General features: G+C 40.4%; 1 protein-coding gene across 1 annotated transcript in view; it reads right to left on the bottom strand.

Annotated features, from left to right (window-relative positions):
* Nucleotides 1-3231: 3231 nt before the first annotated feature.
* Nucleotides 3232-19775, bottom strand: part of LOC145418265 (uncharacterized) — a 35572-nt gene continuing 19028 nt past the window's right edge. The window contains exons 2-3 of the mRNA XM_080286709.1: nt 14366-15535; nt 3232-3363 (exon numbers count right to left, since the gene is read on the bottom strand). Of these exons, the coding sequence (XP_080142835.1) occupies nt 3232-3363; nt 14366-15535 (1302 nt within the window). The remainder of the gene's footprint in view (nt 3364-14365; nt 15536-19775) is intronic.

The raw sequence follows: 19775 nt of genomic DNA, 5'->3' as shown, positions 1-19775 counted from the left end.
ATTATCAACTTGGATGAGAGAGCAGACTAAAGTCAAAGACACTGTAAACGTTATACGAGAATAAATTGAGGTGGGCAGGCTATGTAGGAAAAATAAGGGATAACCGATGGAGCAAGACGCTGACTGACTGAACACCAAGAGACTGTAAGCGTAGCAGAGAAAGGCCAGACAAAAGGTGGAGAGATGAGAGAGAGAAATTTGCAGGGAAAACATGGCAGACATTGGTTTAGTCCAGAAATTCGTGGAGAAGGTTGGGGGAGGCGTTGGTTCAGCAGTGGACTTGTAATGGCTGATGATGATGATGATGATGATTGTGAATGATATCTGTCTGTGTATCTATCTATCTGTCTAACTATCAATATAGATGGATAGATATAGATAGATATTATATATATATATATATATATATATATATATATATATATATATATATATATATATATATATATATATCTGTCTATCTATCTACCTATCTATCTGTCTATCTATATATATCGTTTCATTTCGTTTTTAAAGGCTCCAACAGGCTTGCATGCATCGGCCTTGGTCACCTAATGGCGGCTCTCCATGCTGCACGATCTATTGCAGCCTCCCTGTTCAGTCCCTTAACCCTGAGGTCACACTTAATGACCTCGTCCCATGTCTTTCTCGGTCTACCTCTTATAACCCCACCCCCAGTATTAACACTTCCCACCTTCCTCACCCAATTATCATCCCCCATCCTCTCCACATGCCCAAACCATCACAATCTACCTCTCCTCATCACAACACCAATACACTCCAGTCCCATCCTACCTCTCAACTCTTCCATCGTAAACCCATCCCAGACCTTGGACGCAGGGACGCACCACACATCCACCTAATCATTGTCATTTCTGTTCGTCTGAGCCTGCGAATATCCTCCTCCTTTACTGCCCAGGTCTCACTACCATACATCATTACACTCCGAACACATGCTGCGTATAAGGACCCCTTAGCACGTAGGGAGAGTCCTCTCAGTGTCAGGAGAGGCAAGAACTCCCTGAACTTCTTCCAACCACTTCTCACCCTAGCCACAGAGCTAGCTCCAGCTTCACCTCCGGCACACAACATGTCTCCCAAATAACAAAACGCTTCCACACACTCAAGAGATTCACCAGCAAGTTCAGTCTTGACAATCTCCACCTGCTCACCCCGACACGCCTTGCACATAAAATCAGCATTATCTCGCAGTCTACCTTGATACCACTACATCTCTTGTGCACCCATTTATCACAAACACCGCACAAGATGGCATTACTTCCCACGCCCTTGTGGCAAACTGCACATGGCCACTCTCCCTCGTCTCTGACAGTACCACCACCAGCCCTAGATATCATCACTTTTGTTTTATCTGCATTTACCCTTAAGCCCTTGTGCCCCATACCATCTCCCTGCTTCCCAAACCTTTCCCCCGCCTCTCTTTCGTTCTCTGCAATCAACACCAAATCATCAGTATACAACATCTCCCACGGGAGTCCGTTTCTGAAGTCACGTGAGAGGGTTTCAAGTACCATGATAAACAACATGGGACTCAAAACTGACCGCTGATGCACATAACGTTCACGGAAAACTCATCACTCAAATCTCCATTCACTCTTACCTGGGTGCGATCACCTACATAAATAGCCATTACCACCCTAACCAGCCACTCCTCCAAGTCTAGCTTTCTCATTGCCCACATCACCACCTCCCTAGGGACTCTGTCAAAGGCCTTTTCCAAATTAACAAAAACAAAATACAGATCCCTTTTCTTACTAATATATTTTTCCTGAAGCTGTCGAACAATGAATATGACATCAGTGGTCCCCCTACCTGGCATAAACCCAAACTGCATCTCATCAATATTCACTCTTTCTCTAATCATACCTTCTAAAACTCTCTCCGTTACCTTCATTATCTGATCTAAAAGCTTTATACCTCTGTAATTTCCTCTTTCCAGGGCATCACCCTTCCCTTTCTACACATTTACAATTACATTCTTTAGCCAATCATCTGGGACAACACACTCATAAATAATCATATGTATCAGGTCAGTGACTAACCTCATCACTATATCTCCTGAGGCCTTCAACATTTCGGCAGTCAAACCAGACACATGTGCTCCACCTTCATCCCGCCTATTGCCTCACTCACAGTATCAGCATCAATCAAAGGCCAAGGGCCAAACACTGGATCTGCTGGCTCGAAACCTTCCCTGTCCCAGTCAAACTGCTCATTCAACAACCGGCTATAATGCTGTCTCCATGCATCTTTAATATCCCCACTGTTCACCTCTACCTTTCCTTCATTATTCTTCACACACTGCTCGCCTATAATAAACCAATTATCCCTCTACATCTGATTTGCCACCTTAAATATCATATTTTTCCTTTCCCCGTGATTTAAGTTATCAAGTAAAAGTCTCTGTGACTCAGACTTCGCCCTGTATACCTCTCTTCTAGCCCTACGCTTGGCAGTCAAGTATTCCTAATTGCTACCACCCTTCTTCCATTCCCGGAAAAGCCTTCTTTTCTCCTTAACTGCAGCTTCTACACCCTCATCCCATCACCAAGTTACTTTATGTCTTAGTGGTCCTCTTGTCCAATCGCATATTACATCAGTAACTCTGATGAGATTGTTCTTGAGGGCTCTGTACTGTTCATTAATGTCTCTGTCTACAGCTCCCTGTTCAGCCACCACTCTCCTCATCTCTCTATAGAAGGCATCCCTTACTACTTGGTTTTCCAGCTTCCATATTTTCCTCTTAGGTACATAAGTCTTTTTTTTCATCACTCGTTCTTTAAGCACCATATCACAAATCAATAGTTTGTCCTGCTGCACACAATCCTCACTTCCTAAAACTTTAACATCCCTCACTAACCTCATATCAGCCCTCCTAACCAGAAAATAATCAATCTGACTGCTATTTCCCCCAGACTCATATGTAATTAACTCTCTCTCTTTTCCTAAAATATGTTACACACAATCATGTTCGTTGCCTCCCCAAACTCGAGTATCCCTTCCCCTTCTGCATTCCTTATACCATACGCACATCCCCCATATACGCCTTCATAACCTTGTGCTGCATCACCTACATGACCATTTAAGTCCCCTCCCAAAACCACTATCTCATCATCCGGCATATATATATATATATATATATATATATATATATACGCATAATATGTTTGAGTATATTGGGATGATTATATCTGGTCATGCCAGGTAGTACTATGTTATTGGCACAATGTCATCCAGCACTTTTTGTTTCAGTATAGTATCGCAGGTTGCTAAACTAGTATTCTCACTTGTTTTGCCCAGTGGGGCGGGTGACTCGATACCCATCACGACGAAGAACACGACCTGTCAGAAGGCGGACTAACTTATGTCAAAAGCCATCTAATGAAGCAGGTGAAGCTCGTTAGTTTTGGTTGCCAGTCCACTTGGGTATCCAGCCATGGTGCCTGGGGATTTCACGCCCCTGTTTATAGGGTGGGGGTGAGTCCTTCATTCACTTGAGAGATTACGGAAAGGTTTGTACCCCATTCTAAGAAGAAAACAAAAAAAAGCACCATGAAAATTTAAAGATGGATGAGTGATCAAGCACAGCCAATCTCGCTCGACCCTGACCCAGGTCTTTTGCCACTGGGTCATTCCTTATGTGCTGGCTGTGCAGGGCTCTCATCTTAGTTTGGTGTGGGGCCCTATCAAACTAGCACCATTTATGAAGGCCGCTGGGCAAAGTCTAAGAGACCACAATAACCAGACATAGCGAGGCGGGCACCCTTCTGCAGATGACACAAAAGGTGTAAGTTACACACACAGACTTAACCTTTGGAGGACGCCTCAGTTGGGGTCTTGAAAAAGTTTAAGCCTTTTTGAGGAAGCCTGCATCTGTTGTCATAAAAAGTGGGGCACCTTGATTTTGGTGCAAGTGCAATCTGACATATGGCGACCTAACCATGACAAGATTTGCAGCAATTGTTACATATCTTCTGGTCTGGCTTTGACAATGGTGCCCGTGATAGGGGTGTTGCTGAGGTGATATTTATTCATTTTGCCTCTACTATCACTGGGGTTCCTCTGATGAGACATTAATGCTGGTGAGATTGAAGCTCATTTTGGGCATAATTTCTCTTTCTGCAGTTATACTTCTATTGACATCAGAGATCCATAGGAGAAAGAGTTGTTCTACACTAAAGATGCCTCTAATGGCATTAAGTATTGGTCTTGGTCGTCTTCAGTGAGATTACTAATGTAGACAGGAAAGGCCTCCTATGCCACTCAGAACATGGCTCTTTATATAAAGAAAAAAAAAAAGAAGGAATCTCAGAACATGGAATATACAGTGTGCCAGATTTCACGTATGAACTAAGAGGCTAATTTTGAGTAGTAAATATTAAATCAACATACATAAAATTCTCAACCATTATAGAGCTATAAAATGATATTTTAGGGATGATGTATTATGCAGACATTTTTCTCCCATGGTCTCACTAACTGTAGCTCTGTAAAAGTTGACAATTGGGTCCACGTTCATTTAACATTTTTAGGCCTTCACAGGAGAGGCCAAATATAGTACTTGTCTCTAACTGTGTCACTCGCTCCCTCACTGAGTTACTGTACTTTCTTAAAGAATGGATTCCAGGCCTCATGGGAGGAGAGTTAGGAAAACAAACTTATGTACAGTGATATAACTCCTGCTGTTCCAGGTTTCATTCAGGATGCGACCCCCTATGACCACCTCCCACTGGGGCGACTGCTTCTAATGCCCCATCTAAAACCGTCAGATAAGGCCATTTCTTTATTTTACCCAGGAACACGGATTTTTCCACAGATGTAGACCTTCACTTACGTCAGGTCATAAACATGAAGGGACCCCTGAGGACACATTTTAGAAAGGATGAAACCACAAGGCAGCCCACATCACAGAGGAGGGGGCTGTGCCTGTGGGTCTCAGCAAAATCTTTATGCATCACCATACTTATTAATCGAAGGACAACAAAATATTGTACATTGGTAGATGTTTACTGCAGCCACGAAATTGGCAGTGTGGGACCCCTGATGACCACCCAGCATGGATAGGGAGGTGGGGTGCAGGCGACAGTTGGCTGGGAAAAACCATGCCTTTTCTATGTAAGAATACACAATTTTACACAAGGGTATATCTTCACTAGGACCACATCTTAAGCAGGGCAAGACCCACAGAAGCCAACCCCACGAGAAGGGGGTGCTGCCCCAAGGGTCCTGGCCAAAGCCTTTATGCAAGGTCTTTTTTTTTTTTTTTTTTGGAACCTAGGATCATGAAGTTTATTTATTTGTAGATGCTCACTCTGGCCACGCTTTAGGTAAGGTGGGACTCTCGATGGTTACCACCCGAAGTGGGGAATGATCCCAAGGGAAGAAGAGCTATATTTTTATTCACAGGCACACGATTTGTTGTTACAGTAATATTTATTGACCTGCACCTGGACCAGAGTTTACAAAGACTCGCATGCTGAAGTTAGTGCAACACATCCTGGGACCCCCTGTTTATTTTCACTAGGACCACATTTTAAGCAGGATAAAACTCTCAGGGGCCAAATCCTTTAACTAATTTATTTATTCATTTATTTATATTTTTCTTATACTTCTGCCATTAGGAAAATTACTAAGACTAGGAGAACTCCTTATTAGAGAAGATGTGATAAAGGCTATGTATATCTTCCTCAGTTTTAACAGTCTCTCGAATTAAATAAAATGATCTGGAATAGATGTAACAAAATATAGAATGTCATCGTAGGGACGGGGCTTAATGTATACGAGGAAAGCAATATATGGAAAGAGAGGAAATTAGAAGGCGAGGTAAAAATATGGTAAATAGAATCGTATGATGATAGAAACAATGAAAATGTTTAAGAATACGTAAGCGTAGTGAAATATGAAGTGTGTGGGAGGTCAAGAGAGCAAAGGGAGGTTGAGGAAAGATAAGGCAGAATGAGAAATTACATAAATTAGTAAATGGACGGAATATATGAAAATGTAAAGCGTAAATCATTAAATGAACGGAATACTGTATATGAAAAAGCATTCATAAATAAGTTGATGGACTCATACCGTGAAGCATAAATCAATATATGAACGGAAGAAATGAAAACGTGGAACCTAAATCAGTATGTGAACGGATTTTGTAAAAATGGATGCATAAATCAGAAAATGGACGGAATCATTAAAAAGTAAGCATAAATCAGTATACGAATGGAGTAAATGAAAACATGATGTATTTTATATACTTTTTATTGGGTGGCATGATGGCATAGGGAGCTCGTTGATGCGGTTTGTGGATAAATCAAGGCACTTGAATCCGTTGACATGTGTGTGTGTGTGTGTGTGTGTGTGTGTGTGCTTGCTACTGATTCTTTTTATATAATTAAGGTGGGACGTCTTGTACAGGAAAGGGTAATGGACACACACACACACACACACACACACACACACACACACACACAATTATTAAATCCTATGGAGACGGCAAGAATATGATACTAGTTACATACTGGTACTGAATAAATATATTTATAACTATTTTGAATAGCACTGTAATGGAAGGTAATGTTTTGTGGGAGAATAACTATTGTAATTATGGAGGCTGATGGGAAACACTGGAGAAGGTGGTGATGGATAGCATTCAATCCCAGGGTGGAGCAGCACACAGTTTGATTACCTGAATTTAGTTACAACAGTCACGGTTAATCGGTCACCACTGGAAAATGTGGCTACTAGAATAAGACAAGCACTGCACAGAAGGCTACCTCACTCACTCCCTTTTAATCTTATTTAAGCCGTTAATCTTTTAACTAGTCCCAGTGTCGATACTTCTTATCGCATATATATGGTTCCATGAAGCTTTCTTTACACATATAATTAAGGTCAATGTTTAACCCAAGGGTTGCGACATACCTCACGTGGGGGTGTTTGCAAAGCTGTGACATACCTCTTGTGAGCGAGATTTTTGACAGTTCACCACAGAAGTTCTGGAAGGATCAGCGTGACACAAAATTTATGGGGTATTAGGGTAACTGGTAGCTCTTATTCCCACCCCGTATCTAGAGCCCAGATGCTATGTTACACCAGCAAAAATGACCCAATAGTATGTGCTTTATAACGTATATTTCACAATCTTATCACCCCAGGAAAGGCTGTCGTGGGTTAAAATTGTTCAGAATAACATAAAATCAAATTTAAAGTCAATAGGAAGTAATGGGACAGAAGAAGGGTGGTAAATAATGGGTGTTAAAGTACTGCCCTAAGCTTGTATTGCAGCGTGCAGAGCGAGCTGGCAACCCACTGGTGAGCAGGGAGACTGGCAAAAGCCTGTTAGCTTGTATCTACTGCCCCAGTGCTCATTACTCTCTCTCTCTCTCTCTCTCTCTCTCTCTCAAAGCATAGATTCCATGTTCCTGCCAGAAATGCAATTTCTGGCGATTAATTCTCCAAAACAACGCCAGTAGAAAATTAAATAAATGAATAAATAAACCTTGGGTAGCTGCGTGATGCAATATCCAAGCCACTGATATACATTCACCGAAATCTGTAAGTGTGACCAAAATTGCCATTTTGCTGCACCGCAGGGGATGTCTGAACGACCCCTCGTCGCAGCACACGGGTAAAGAAATGCAGAAAATATTTTTATAACTGTAAGTCTAGACATACTTATAAGAAAGCAAATACGAGAATATGTATCATGTTGCAGTAAGAAGACAAGTAATGACCGTGATTTGTCAAAAGTGAATTTCCCAATCCTCCTCTTTCTGTATAGGTATAGCAGGTATGCTCGATCTCACTCAGTTTCTTCTCCTCTGAAAATGTGACAACAAGATCGCAGTTTGGATATTTCAATTTTCCTTTTCTTAGTTAATATAAGCATCTCTGTCTGTCTGTCTGCTATACATACATACATATATACAAAAATCATTAAAGACCAAGGCGTAGCCATTGTTCACTATTTTTCTGTTGATCTTTTCGAGTTTTCTTACACATTGTTTTACACTATGACTCAGGTTGTAGATAATATGTCCAAGATCCATGTCGTAACTATATTTTATTAATTATTTATTTTCATTTTTCGTAGGACGTTTCGTGTATCCTTACACATCATCAGCGACTGTAATATAGATACAATACACTATAAAACATGACATATACAACATAAACCTATACAATATATATACTGAAATGTACAACAACGACTAATAAAAGTGTAGAGTTACAAGAGTATGGATAAAAGAGACAAACCCTTTAGGTGAAGTCAAGTATGAGCTACAGTTAAAAGTGTATGGATAAAAGAGACAAACCTTATAGGTGTAGTCAGCTATGAGCTGCGTGGTTGACTGCGAAGGTTGTATGGGTGAGTGGGTGTTTGTGGCTGTGTAGTGTTGCCAGTTGTGTTATTGTGTGTGTAATGTTCATTTGTAATTGTCGCTGCTTGTGGTCGGGCCTTTGTGTATTTAAACAGTTTGAGGGTACGATCTAGTCCGGTAGTTTGGTTGTTTATGGCCGGCGTGTTTTCACGTATGAGAAGTGCTTCTGCCAGTTGTAATCTAATGTGGTCATGACATTTTTTTTATTATATTAGTATTTTCTATTAGAACTTGTCTGTTTATTGATGTGTGATGTTGAGTCATATGATCTTTTATAGAACCGGATTGTAGGTGCATGGTTAAACGTCTGCTTAGTGTGGTTGTGGTCATACCAATATATTTCATGTGACGAAGTTTACAACCTTCGTGTGGGCAAGTGAATTCATAAACTACATTGGTATGTTGAAGTTTGTTGGTTTGTTGAACTGTGTTGTTTTTCATAATCATGTTGCTAACTTTCCTGTTTTTATAGTAAATAATTAAACTGAGCTTGTCTGAGGGGATAACACATGATGTGTTACGTGTCACAATCTCTCTAAGTACACGTTCATCCGTTTTATAAGCAGGGGACATCTGATTACCATAATACACATTGTGGGTAACAGTATGGGGAAGCGGTTGGACATTTGTGGTTGAGACTTGTTTTGAAATAAATTGACATATTTCTCTGTCAACTATTTGATTGGAATAACCATTGTTAATTAAGATCTGCTTTAATTTAGTTACTTCTGAGTGGAAGAGTTCCCACGATGAGCAGTTCCTATGAGCACGACGTAAGTATGACCTGATAACTGACAATTGGTACCGCTGCGGACACTCACTCACCGCATTAAGGCATCTACCCAAGTCCGTAGCTTTACGATATACGGAGGTTTTATAGTTACCATTCTCCTCTTCTATTAATACATCAAGAAAAGGGATTTTGTTGTTTGCACTTATCTCATAAGTAAATTTTAATATTGAGTTATGTTCCATGGCAGTTCTTAGTTGTTTAAGGTGGTTTTCGTCTCTAACGACCACATAGATATCATCAACATAGCGACAATACGTGGTTGGACGCAGGTTGGTATCTTCTAACAATTTGTTTTCTAGGTGACACATGTAAAAGGCAGCAAATGTTGGGCCCAGGGGTGAACCCATGCTGACTCCGTTAACCTGCTGATACAGCTTACCGTCTGGGCTGCGAAAGGGAGCTTCGGTGGTGTATGCTCTCAGTAATGTTTCCAAGTTGTGGGTTGAGATCTTAGGTGGGCACAGGGTTGGGTGGTGATACACATTTTCTAAAATTATCTGTATAGTTTGGTCTACTGGTACGTTAGTGAAGAGGCTTTCAACATCTAACGAAGCCAAGAGTCCGCTGGGTCGAGTAGAGCGGATAATGTCTATGAACTGGTCTGTGGACTTCAGGGATAACTTCGCTGGAATGTATGGTGTAATGATTTGATTTACTTGTCTCGCTGTTGTATACGTTGGTGTGGTTACCTGGGAGATGATGGTACGGAATGGGTTGTTGGTTTTATGGGTTTTTACATTACCGTAGATGTACCCTGGAGCATACTGTCCAACTATGGGGGTGAGGTGTGGTGAGTCTCGGCATGCGTTGTTTGCAGTAATAACTCGATTGATTTTCTTCTTGAGAGTTTCTGTTGGATCACGGGAAATCTGCTGGAATTTGGTATTGCCACTGAGAATAGCATCCAGTTTGTGTTGGTAGTCTTCTTTGTTGAGGAGAACATAAATGTTAGACTTGTTATTTCAAAACAAGTCTCAACCACAAATGTCCAACCGCTTCCCCATACTGTTACCCACAATGTGTATTATGGTAATCAGATGTCCCCTGCTTATAAAACGGATGAACGTGTACTTAGAGAGATTGTGACACGTAACACATCATGTGTTATCCCCTCAGACAAGCTCAGTTTAATTATTTACTATAAAAACAGGAAAGTTAGCAACATGATTATGAAAAACAACACAGTTCAACAAACCAACAAACTTCAACATACCAATGTAGTTTATGAATTCACTTGCCCACACGAAGGTTGTAAACTTCGTCACATGAAATATATTGGTATGACCACAACCACACTATGCAGACGTTTAACCATGCACCTACAATCCGGTTCTATAAAAGATCATATGACTCAACATCACACATCAATAAACAGACAAGTTCTAATAGAAAATACTAATATAATAAAAAAATGTCATGACCACATTAGATTACAACTGGCAGAAGCACTTCTCATACGTGAAAACACGCCGGCCCTAAACAACCAAACTACCGGACTAGATCGTACCCTCAAACTGTTTAAATACACAAAGGCCCGACCACAAGCAGCGACAATTACAAATGAACATTACACACATAATAACACAACTGGCAACACTACACAGCCACAAACACCCACTCACCCATACAACCTTCGCAGTCAACCACGCAGCTCATAGCTGACTACACCTATAAGGTTTGTCTCTTTTATCCATACACTTTTAACTGTAGCTCATACTTGACTTCACCTAAAGGGTTTGTCTCTTTTATCCATACTCTTGTAACTCTACACTTTTATTAGTCGTTGTTGTACATTTCAGTATATATATTGTATAGGTTTATGTTGTATATGTCATGTTTTATAGTGTATTGTATCTATATTACAGTCGCTGATGATGTGTAAGGATACACGAAACGTCCTACGAAAAATGAAAATAAATAATTAATAAAATATAGTTACGACATGGATCTTGGACATATTATCTACAACCTGAGTCATAGTGTAAAACAATGTGTAAGAAAACTCGAAAAGATCAACAGAAAAATAGTGAACAATGGCTACGCCTTGGTCTTTAATGATTTTTGTATAAAAGAAGACATTCTGCCTAAATATACTAATATATATATATATATATATATATATATATATATATATATATATATATATATATATATATATATATATATATATATATATATACAGGGAGAGAGAGAGAGAGAGAGAGAGAGAGAGAGATGGATAGATAGATAGATAGACAGATAGATAGACAGATGGGTAAATAGAGAGAGAGAGAGAGAGAGAGAGAGAGAGAGAGAGACAGACAGACAGACAGACAGACAGACACAGAGAGAGAGAGAGAGAGAGAGAGAGAGAGAGAGAGAGAGAGAGAGAGAGAGAGAGACAGAGACAGAGACAGACAGACAGACAGATCTATTACCAGACGCCTTAATCCCATAAAGGGTGACCGCAAACAAATCGCCCTCATGTCGCCTTGTCCCCCGCCATTTCACTGCCCTGCTCCCAGCTCACACCCCCCTGTGTCATATACCTCTCATTTCCATCACTCCATCACATCCTTGGCCTCCCTCTCCCTCTCTCCCCCATCACCTCACTCACAAACACTCTCCTCCTCAGTCTCTCGCTCTCCATATGCCCAAAGCACCTCAGTGTATTTCTAACAGTTTCTATCACATCTACATCCACACCACAACGATCCTTCACTTCCTCATTTGTCAGTCTGTCTCTCCATGTGACTCCACATGCTCCTCTCAAATAACTCATTTCCACTTGACTTGTGTCCCTCCAACAAGGTCCAAGCTTTACTTCCATGTGTTAGATTTGGTATCACAATACTGTCATGCAGCGACTTTTTTACTTCCAAATTCACTTCCCTGGTTCTTATCACTGCTTTCAAAGAACCAGCAACCTTTCTTCCTCATGCGCTTTTAAGAACTTCATCCTCTAAACTTCCATCCTTGCTCACCACTCCACCCAAATACATAAACGCACTCGCATTTTCCATTTCCTCCACATCCAACCGCACCGTACAGTCTCCAGCAAAAACAGTGACCGGCTCGACGAGCAGGTCGGTATATGTGGCACCACCACACCCCCAGTTTCACCCCACCCCCTCCCTACCTCATTCCATTCATTCGTCTACCCTCTACTCTCCCCAAATCCAAGGGCAAGAGAGTAAAGTAAGGCCTACTCGTATTGTCTCAACAACTCTTCCATCATCCATCTGTCTTGGGAAATAATGGTTTTATGATAACGAATAAAAACACATTACACAGTGTTTTACTCCGCAGTATAGTTATATATACACCACGATCTGAATGCAGGGTGATATAAAATAGTAATATATTCGTATGATAGGTAGGTATGTAATCATACAATTTATCATTTTGACGGTTGTAGCCAGTCAGTGTGTATTATTAAACAGTCGGAAGCTTTAAGTAGATGTTTGTAGTGGTCGGTGGTGTATGGAGGGGTAGCTGGCCGTCACACGTTGTGGTGGGGGCATGAGGAGAAGGAGATGGGCCTGGGGTCGACGGCTCTGCCCGGGGTGTATAGTGTGTGTGTGTGTGTGTGTGTGTGTGTGTGTGTGTGTGTGTGTGTGTGTGTGTGTGTGTGTGTGTATGTGCGCGTGCGTTTTCAACCAGTGCTCATAAACATGTCTTTATTATCACCATGAAGTGTGCATTACAATATTGTCCACTGCGCCATATAATAGTGATAATTATTCATTCATTCATTCATTCATTCATTCGGCTCCCAGGTAGGCATTTAGCCTGTCAGGTGGATCAGCCGTCTCCAGTTGGTTCTCTCAAAGGCCTCTTGATTTCTCAATGCTTCGATGTTATCCATACCTCGTCTGTCCAACAGTTCCTCCACACCATCTCTCCATCTTTTCCGAGGTCTTCCGACTGATCTTCTGCCATCAGGTCTCCAATTCCATCTCTCCTTCACTATTCTTGACTCGTCCATCCTCTCAACATGTCCTAGCCATCTCAGTTGTGAATTTTCGATTACTTTTCTCACCGATGTTACTCCAACCATTTCTCTTATTGTTTCATTCCTGATTCTGTCTCTCCTTGTTTTGTCCACTATTGCTCTCAGTGGTCTCATTTCTGCTGCTTGAACTCTGCTCCAGTCTCGGGTTGTCAGAGTCCAGCTCTCAGATGCGTATGTGAGTATAGGTGTTAAAATAGACTGGAATATAGTTCTCTTTGCCTCCAGTGGTACATATCTGTCTTTGAGTATTGGATATAGAGAGCATACACATCTGCTATATTTAGTTATCCTTTCGGTGATCTCTCTCTTATTCTTATCTCCCTACTTCGTAAAAATACACCCCAGATATTTTACAAGTTCTACTTCTTTGACCTGATCGCCCCCAACTACTATATCATCCGCGTCATCATATTGCTTTTTCACAGTGAGTATTTCTGTTTTGTTTATGTTTATTGTTACTCCTGCTTCTTCAAAACATTCCCTCCAGCACTCCAAAGCTCTTGTTAGTTGTGGCCGGCTATTACTCCAACATGCGATGTCGTCTGCGTAGGCTAATATATCCCCTTGCTCTTCATTTCCAAACCTTTCCTTGAATCTTTTAATTATCATGTCCATATAAGCAATAAACAGTAATGGGGATAGTACACTTCCTTGTTTCACCCCAGTTTCCACTTCAAACCAAGTATCTTTTTCATACCCCGTTCGAACCTTACATTGATGAGGGTCATATGTACTCTTAATGGCCCTCTTCAATCTCCCAGTGATTCCATATTCCTCTACAAGACACCTCCAAAGCTTTTTCCTAGGAATTGAGTCAAAAGCCTTTGACAGGTCAATAAAGGCAACATATAGGTCCTTGTTATACTCCCAGCATTTTTCCATCACCATTCTGAGTACAAATACCGGGTCCGACGTGCTTCTGTCCTTCCTGTACCCAAACTGCTCGTCTCCTAGTCTGTCTTCAATTATAGATCTTGCTCTTTTCTCTATAATTCTTTCGTAGAGTTTAGCTATGTGGTTTATAAGCGATATGCCTCTGTAATTATTACACAGTCCCGAATCACCCTTTCCTTTAAATATGGGCACTATGATGGTTTTGCCCCAATCCGGTGGAATTTTTCCATTTACCCATGCTTCATTGACCACTCTTAACACTGTTTCTTTTAGTCGATTACTTACATTCTTAATCAATTCAATAGGTATTCCATCGCTGCCTGGTGATTTATCGTTCTTCATCTTTATCAAAGAGTCCTCGAGTTCTCTCATTGTTATTAAGTCATCAATTTCGTCCTGTGCTTCATACTCTGCACCCAATCCATCTCTGTACTCCTCAAGATCTACTGTCTCTCTGTTTAGTAGTCTCTTAAAGTAGTTTTGCCATCGTTCATTGATTTTATCCTCGTCTGTGATTATATTACCATCGTCATCTTTCAAGTTGTAGATCATTGTTTTGTCTTTACGGTATGATTTTGCCAGTCCAAATATTTTCTTTTTATTTCCTCTGACATCTTCCTCTAAAGCTTCTCCTAAGTCTTTCCAAACATTTCTTTTTGCTTGTCTCTTTATGTTCTCAGCTTCATTTCTTGCCTCTATATACTCAAGTCTTGTCTCTGGGCTTTTATGTTTCAGCCACTTCCTCAATTTCTTCACTTTATTCTTCACTGCCAACTTAACTTCTTCCGTCCACCACGGTGTATGTCGTTTTCTGCTTCCTCCTACCATTTTTACTCCTAACTCTTCTTCTGCAATTCTTCTTATAATGTTTTCTAATTCGACCCAAGTTTGGATCTCGTCATCCCTATTTTCAAGTTGTTCATCAATTTTGTTCATATAAGTTTCCCTTGTCACTTCATTTCTAAGTGGTTCAACATTTATCATCTTTCTCTTCTGTTTTTGTTTCACTTTACTCCTGTTTATAGTTAGGTCCCCGACAAGTAATCTATGGTTAGAATTTAAAGAGTCTCCAGGAAGAACTTTAACATTGCGAAATATCCGTTTATCTGATGTTATAAAGTAGTCTATGATGGATTTTTGGTCAAATTGTCCAGTTACCGTATTCCACCTATATCGTGTGAATTGATGCTCTTCTTTGTGTTCAAAGTAGCCATTCATGATTTTGAGATTATTTCTAACACACAAGTCGATCAGATTTTCGCCTTCAGTATTCCTGGTTTCTTCACCAAATGGACCGATAATATTTTCTATTCCTTCTCTCTCTTTTCCCACTCGGGCGTTGAAGTCTCCCATAAGTATTGTTGTATGATTTGGTCTGAGGTCACAGTTATCTTCAAGAAGTTCCATATATTCCAGTTTTTCATCTTCGGAGTGTCCTTGTTGTGGGGCATAGACCTGGTATATGATATGTTTCATATTTTTTATATTCAAGGTACAGTACATTAACCTTTCATTTACAAGTTTGACTTCTTGTACATGTGGTGATAGAGCTGGTCCTACTATCATAGCTACGCCATGATTCCTTCTTCCTTCTTCCACACCACTATACATTAATACAAATCCTCCTCCCAGATCTTTTCCCTTTTCTTTTCCATGATGTCTTGTCTCTGCTAAACCTATCAGGTCTATTTTTCGTTCTTTCATTAGTTCAATTAGTTCTTCTTCTTTGTCTGTGTAAGTACATACATTAAGTGTGGCAATTCTAATTTTTGTTTGAGTATTCCGGTTCATGTCCCTTAAACGTTTCCGAGGTCGACATTGATCGTTCCGTCCAGATTCCGAGGCTGATCCATGAGTTTCACGAGCATATTTGTTGTAACTGTCGGCTAGCTAGGCCTGTCACAGTCCACCGCTGTCGTTAGCGTTACCCAGGGGGCACCTAGGTCAGATGACCTGGAGGTGACAGTCGGAATTTGCCCCCCAATGATAATTATAGTGTAACGATATGGCAAATAAGCATTTAATGGTCGGTACACAGTAAGACCTTATTTTCTCAATGTTATTCAGTCAGATACCCAGTGCAGATTATAATACATTAGAGTCTGAACGTAGCCTTTAACTCTGCAGGGTAAGTCAAGCCAGAACACCAAGTATTTAGTAAAATAATCAATATTATCACTATACCACCTGTTATTGTAGGGCAACTGGAACAGGGCGATAGCAAAGGCGGTGGATGATCCTACTCGGTGATGACAGGCTTACCTTATCACTCCCCCAGTTACCCACAACATTCCATTATCATATAAATCCAATGTCTGACCCCATTGTTTCATATCGTTTTAAAATGTGTTCTTAAATATACCGGTAGTCAGTTAGTCTTCCCTATTAAATATCTGCGTATCCAAAACAGTTTGTCCATTTTAACATCCTTCCCTCTCTGAGGCAATTGACGTTTCGGCTGCCGATAGTTGATGGGAAAAATCATGGCCACACAGATATAGTGGAAGGTAGTAACAGACATACTGTAGGGCACAAGTTAAACAGCAAATAATCATAAGGTTAACCTGACCGCTACGTCTATACGTTGCAATAAGTAACACTGACCAGTGTGAACTGTAACTCGTCAAACCTTTGTTGAACATGTTCTCGTTGAAAACGAATTAACTGAATTATCTGTTGTATGGCACGATAATGTTGCTTAGCATAAGCTACAATCGAGACTAGTTTGTTTGGTTACCATGCAGATTATCCATTCGACCAATTTAGTTATTGGTTACCTTATTCGAAATGCGTCGTGTTATAAACGTGTGAATCGCGAATTACACCCTATTGCAGTTATACCTATATACGGCAAGGTTATATTCCTGATATTGTTATCAGGAGGTGGCGGGTCCCTTGCTGGAATGAGTGGCAGTAAGTGGCTGAGGCAAGGGGTGGAGGGGGTTGGTTGTATGCAGCGCCGGATTAACCATGATGCTGCCTGGTAGGCAAGGCAGACCGTTGGCCTACAACATATAGATCTCTCTTTTCCGTTATTTCCAATGATATTTTGGCATGACCTATAATGGCCTTTTTTGATGGCCTGATGGATGGTGACACTTATCTGGACGCCCGAAGCGTATATATATTCCGCTCTGGAAGTCTGGGTGCCTGTAACAGGCCGTGGCCTGGTGGGCAGTTTCCCATTTTATCTATACCTGGTAATCCGGCCCTGGTTGTGTGGTGTGTGCGGGGTCAGCACACCACGCAGCTCACTCTACTGTTCGCTATCCTGTCTATGAAACTGACCTTGATACTTATGTCAGCAGCAATGAATGGCATCTAAATATTGACTGACCTTTGGTAATGCCAGCAACCACGTCATGGCCTTGGCTTAACCACCAAACTGTCATCCAGTCCCTGTTGCCCAATGTTATCCGATATCATGTATTAGGACATCAATAATCACGATATTACTGATCATGTCTTTTACTTATTAGCAATACTTTGCTATTATCACACGTGAGGTATTAGTAGTAACTAATGGTACTGACCTATAACAGAGTTTATAAATTAAGTGATACGTCGAGTAAAGGAACGAGCACACCACCTACCACTACAAACATCTACTTATAGCTTTGGCCTGCTTAATGTTACACACTGACTGGATACAACTGTCAAAATGAAAAATTGTATGATTACAGACCTCCCTATAATACGTATATTTTACTATTTTATATCACCTTGCATTCAGAGCGTAGTGTATAAATAACTATACTATGGAGTGAAACACTGTGTAATATGTTTCTTTTCTTCGTTATCATAGCAAAACCACTATTTCCCAGGACAACAGGATGACGGAAGAGTGGTTGAGACAATGCGAGTAGGCCTTACTCTACTCTCGTGCCCTTGGATGTGGGGAGGGTGGAGGGTAGACGAATGAATGGGAAAGATGGAGGGTGGGGAGGGGTTGAAACTGGGGACGCGGTGGTGCCACATATACCAACCTGCACGTCGAGCCACACTATTTTTGCTGGAGACTGTACATTCAGTGACTTCATTTCTCTCGACGACCATAACTTTACTCTTCCTTACATTCAACTTTAGATTCATTTTCTTACACACTCTACCAGACTCATTCACCAAGCCTTGCAGCTCTCCTTCGTCTTCACTTAACAACATTGTATCATTTGCAAACAACAGTACAGGGAGTTTCTAAACACTGCCTCCTTTCATTAGGACCAGTCCAACATCCAGTGCCCTACCTTGTATCTCCTTTATAACCCAGTCCATATACAGATTGAACAACCATGGACACATGATACATCCCCGTTTCAATCCAACCTTCATATAGTAAAATTCACTCAGTTGACTGCCCACAGCCTTAGCACGCTAATACATACTCTTCACGGCACTCAGCAACTTCCCATTTACTCCATACATTCTTAATATTTTCCACATTCCTTGTCTACAAAGTATCAGTCTGTCTATCTATCTTTCTATCTATATTTATAGATAAGGAATGTGGGAAGTATTAAGTAGAGAGAGAGAGAAAGAGAATATGGAAAGTATTAAGAATATATATATATATATATATATATATATATATATATATATATATATATATATATATATATATATATATATATATATATAAATATATATACATATTTGTGTGTGTGTGTGTGTGTGTGTGTGTGTGTGCGTTTACCTAAATGTTTATACCTAAACTGTATCTTTACAGGAATGAGTCAAGCTCATACTGTCCCGTGTCTTAAACCGTCTTCATCATACATCTTAAATTTATTACTAGTTTTGGCACACGGTATTTCATTCGGTAGTGCATTCCACTGATCAATTGCCCCGTTTGAGAACCAAAATTTCCTTACGTCTTTATCGCCTCCTTTTTATGCAGTTTTTTGCAGTGTCCTCTTGCTGATGCTTCCGCATAGGTTATATATTGACTTTTGTGTATTTTCTCCTTCCCTGATGTGCATTTATATAGCATAATCATGTCTCCTATTTTCCTTCTCTCCTGTAGTGTTGGCAGATTCAGTTTTTCTAGTCTTTCTTCGTAACTTAGATCCCTTAAGCTTGGCTCCCATCTTGTAACGGCCATTTGAACTTTTTCAATCTTATCTGTTTTTTGAGATGAGGATTCCAGATTACTGATGCATACTCCAGGTTTGGTCTGACGAATGATGTTATTATCTTTCTCAACATGTCTTCATTTATGTCTGTGAATGCTATTCTCATATTTGCAAAAAGTGTATACATGTTCCGTACCTTCTCACTGATGTGGTTACCCGGAGATGTCTGTTATTGATAATCACACCTATGTCCTTCTCTCTTTCTGATATGTGTAGGGTTTTACTTCCTTACTTATAATCCCAGTCTGGTCTTTTCCCACTTTTACCAAACTTGATTACATGACACTTGTCCACAATGAATTGCACTTGCCATGTACTACTCCATTCATGAAGTTTATTTAATTCATCTTGTAACCCTTTACAAGAGTCTGTGTTAGTAATTCTCCTTTGTATTTTTGCATCATCAGCAAACATATTATTTAGGTAGCTTTTATTTCCAGTATTACTATCTATGTCATTTATATACACTAAAAACATAATTGGTACCAGCACTGAGCCCCGTGGAACTTCGCCAGTCACTTCCCTCCATGATGAGTAATTTCCCCTTAGTTCTGTTCTTATTTCCC

Source organism: Coenobita brevimanus, chromosome 113 (assembly GCF_032717465.1).
Source record: "Coenobita brevimanus isolate Jiangsu-jjx chromosome 113, ASM3271746v2, whole genome shotgun sequence".
NCBI classification, from domain to species: Eukaryota; Metazoa; Arthropoda; class Malacostraca; order Decapoda; family Coenobitidae; genus Coenobita; species Coenobita brevimanus.
The sequence above is the reverse complement of the archived record's forward strand: the minus strand, read 5'-3'. Positions and strand labels throughout refer to the sequence as shown.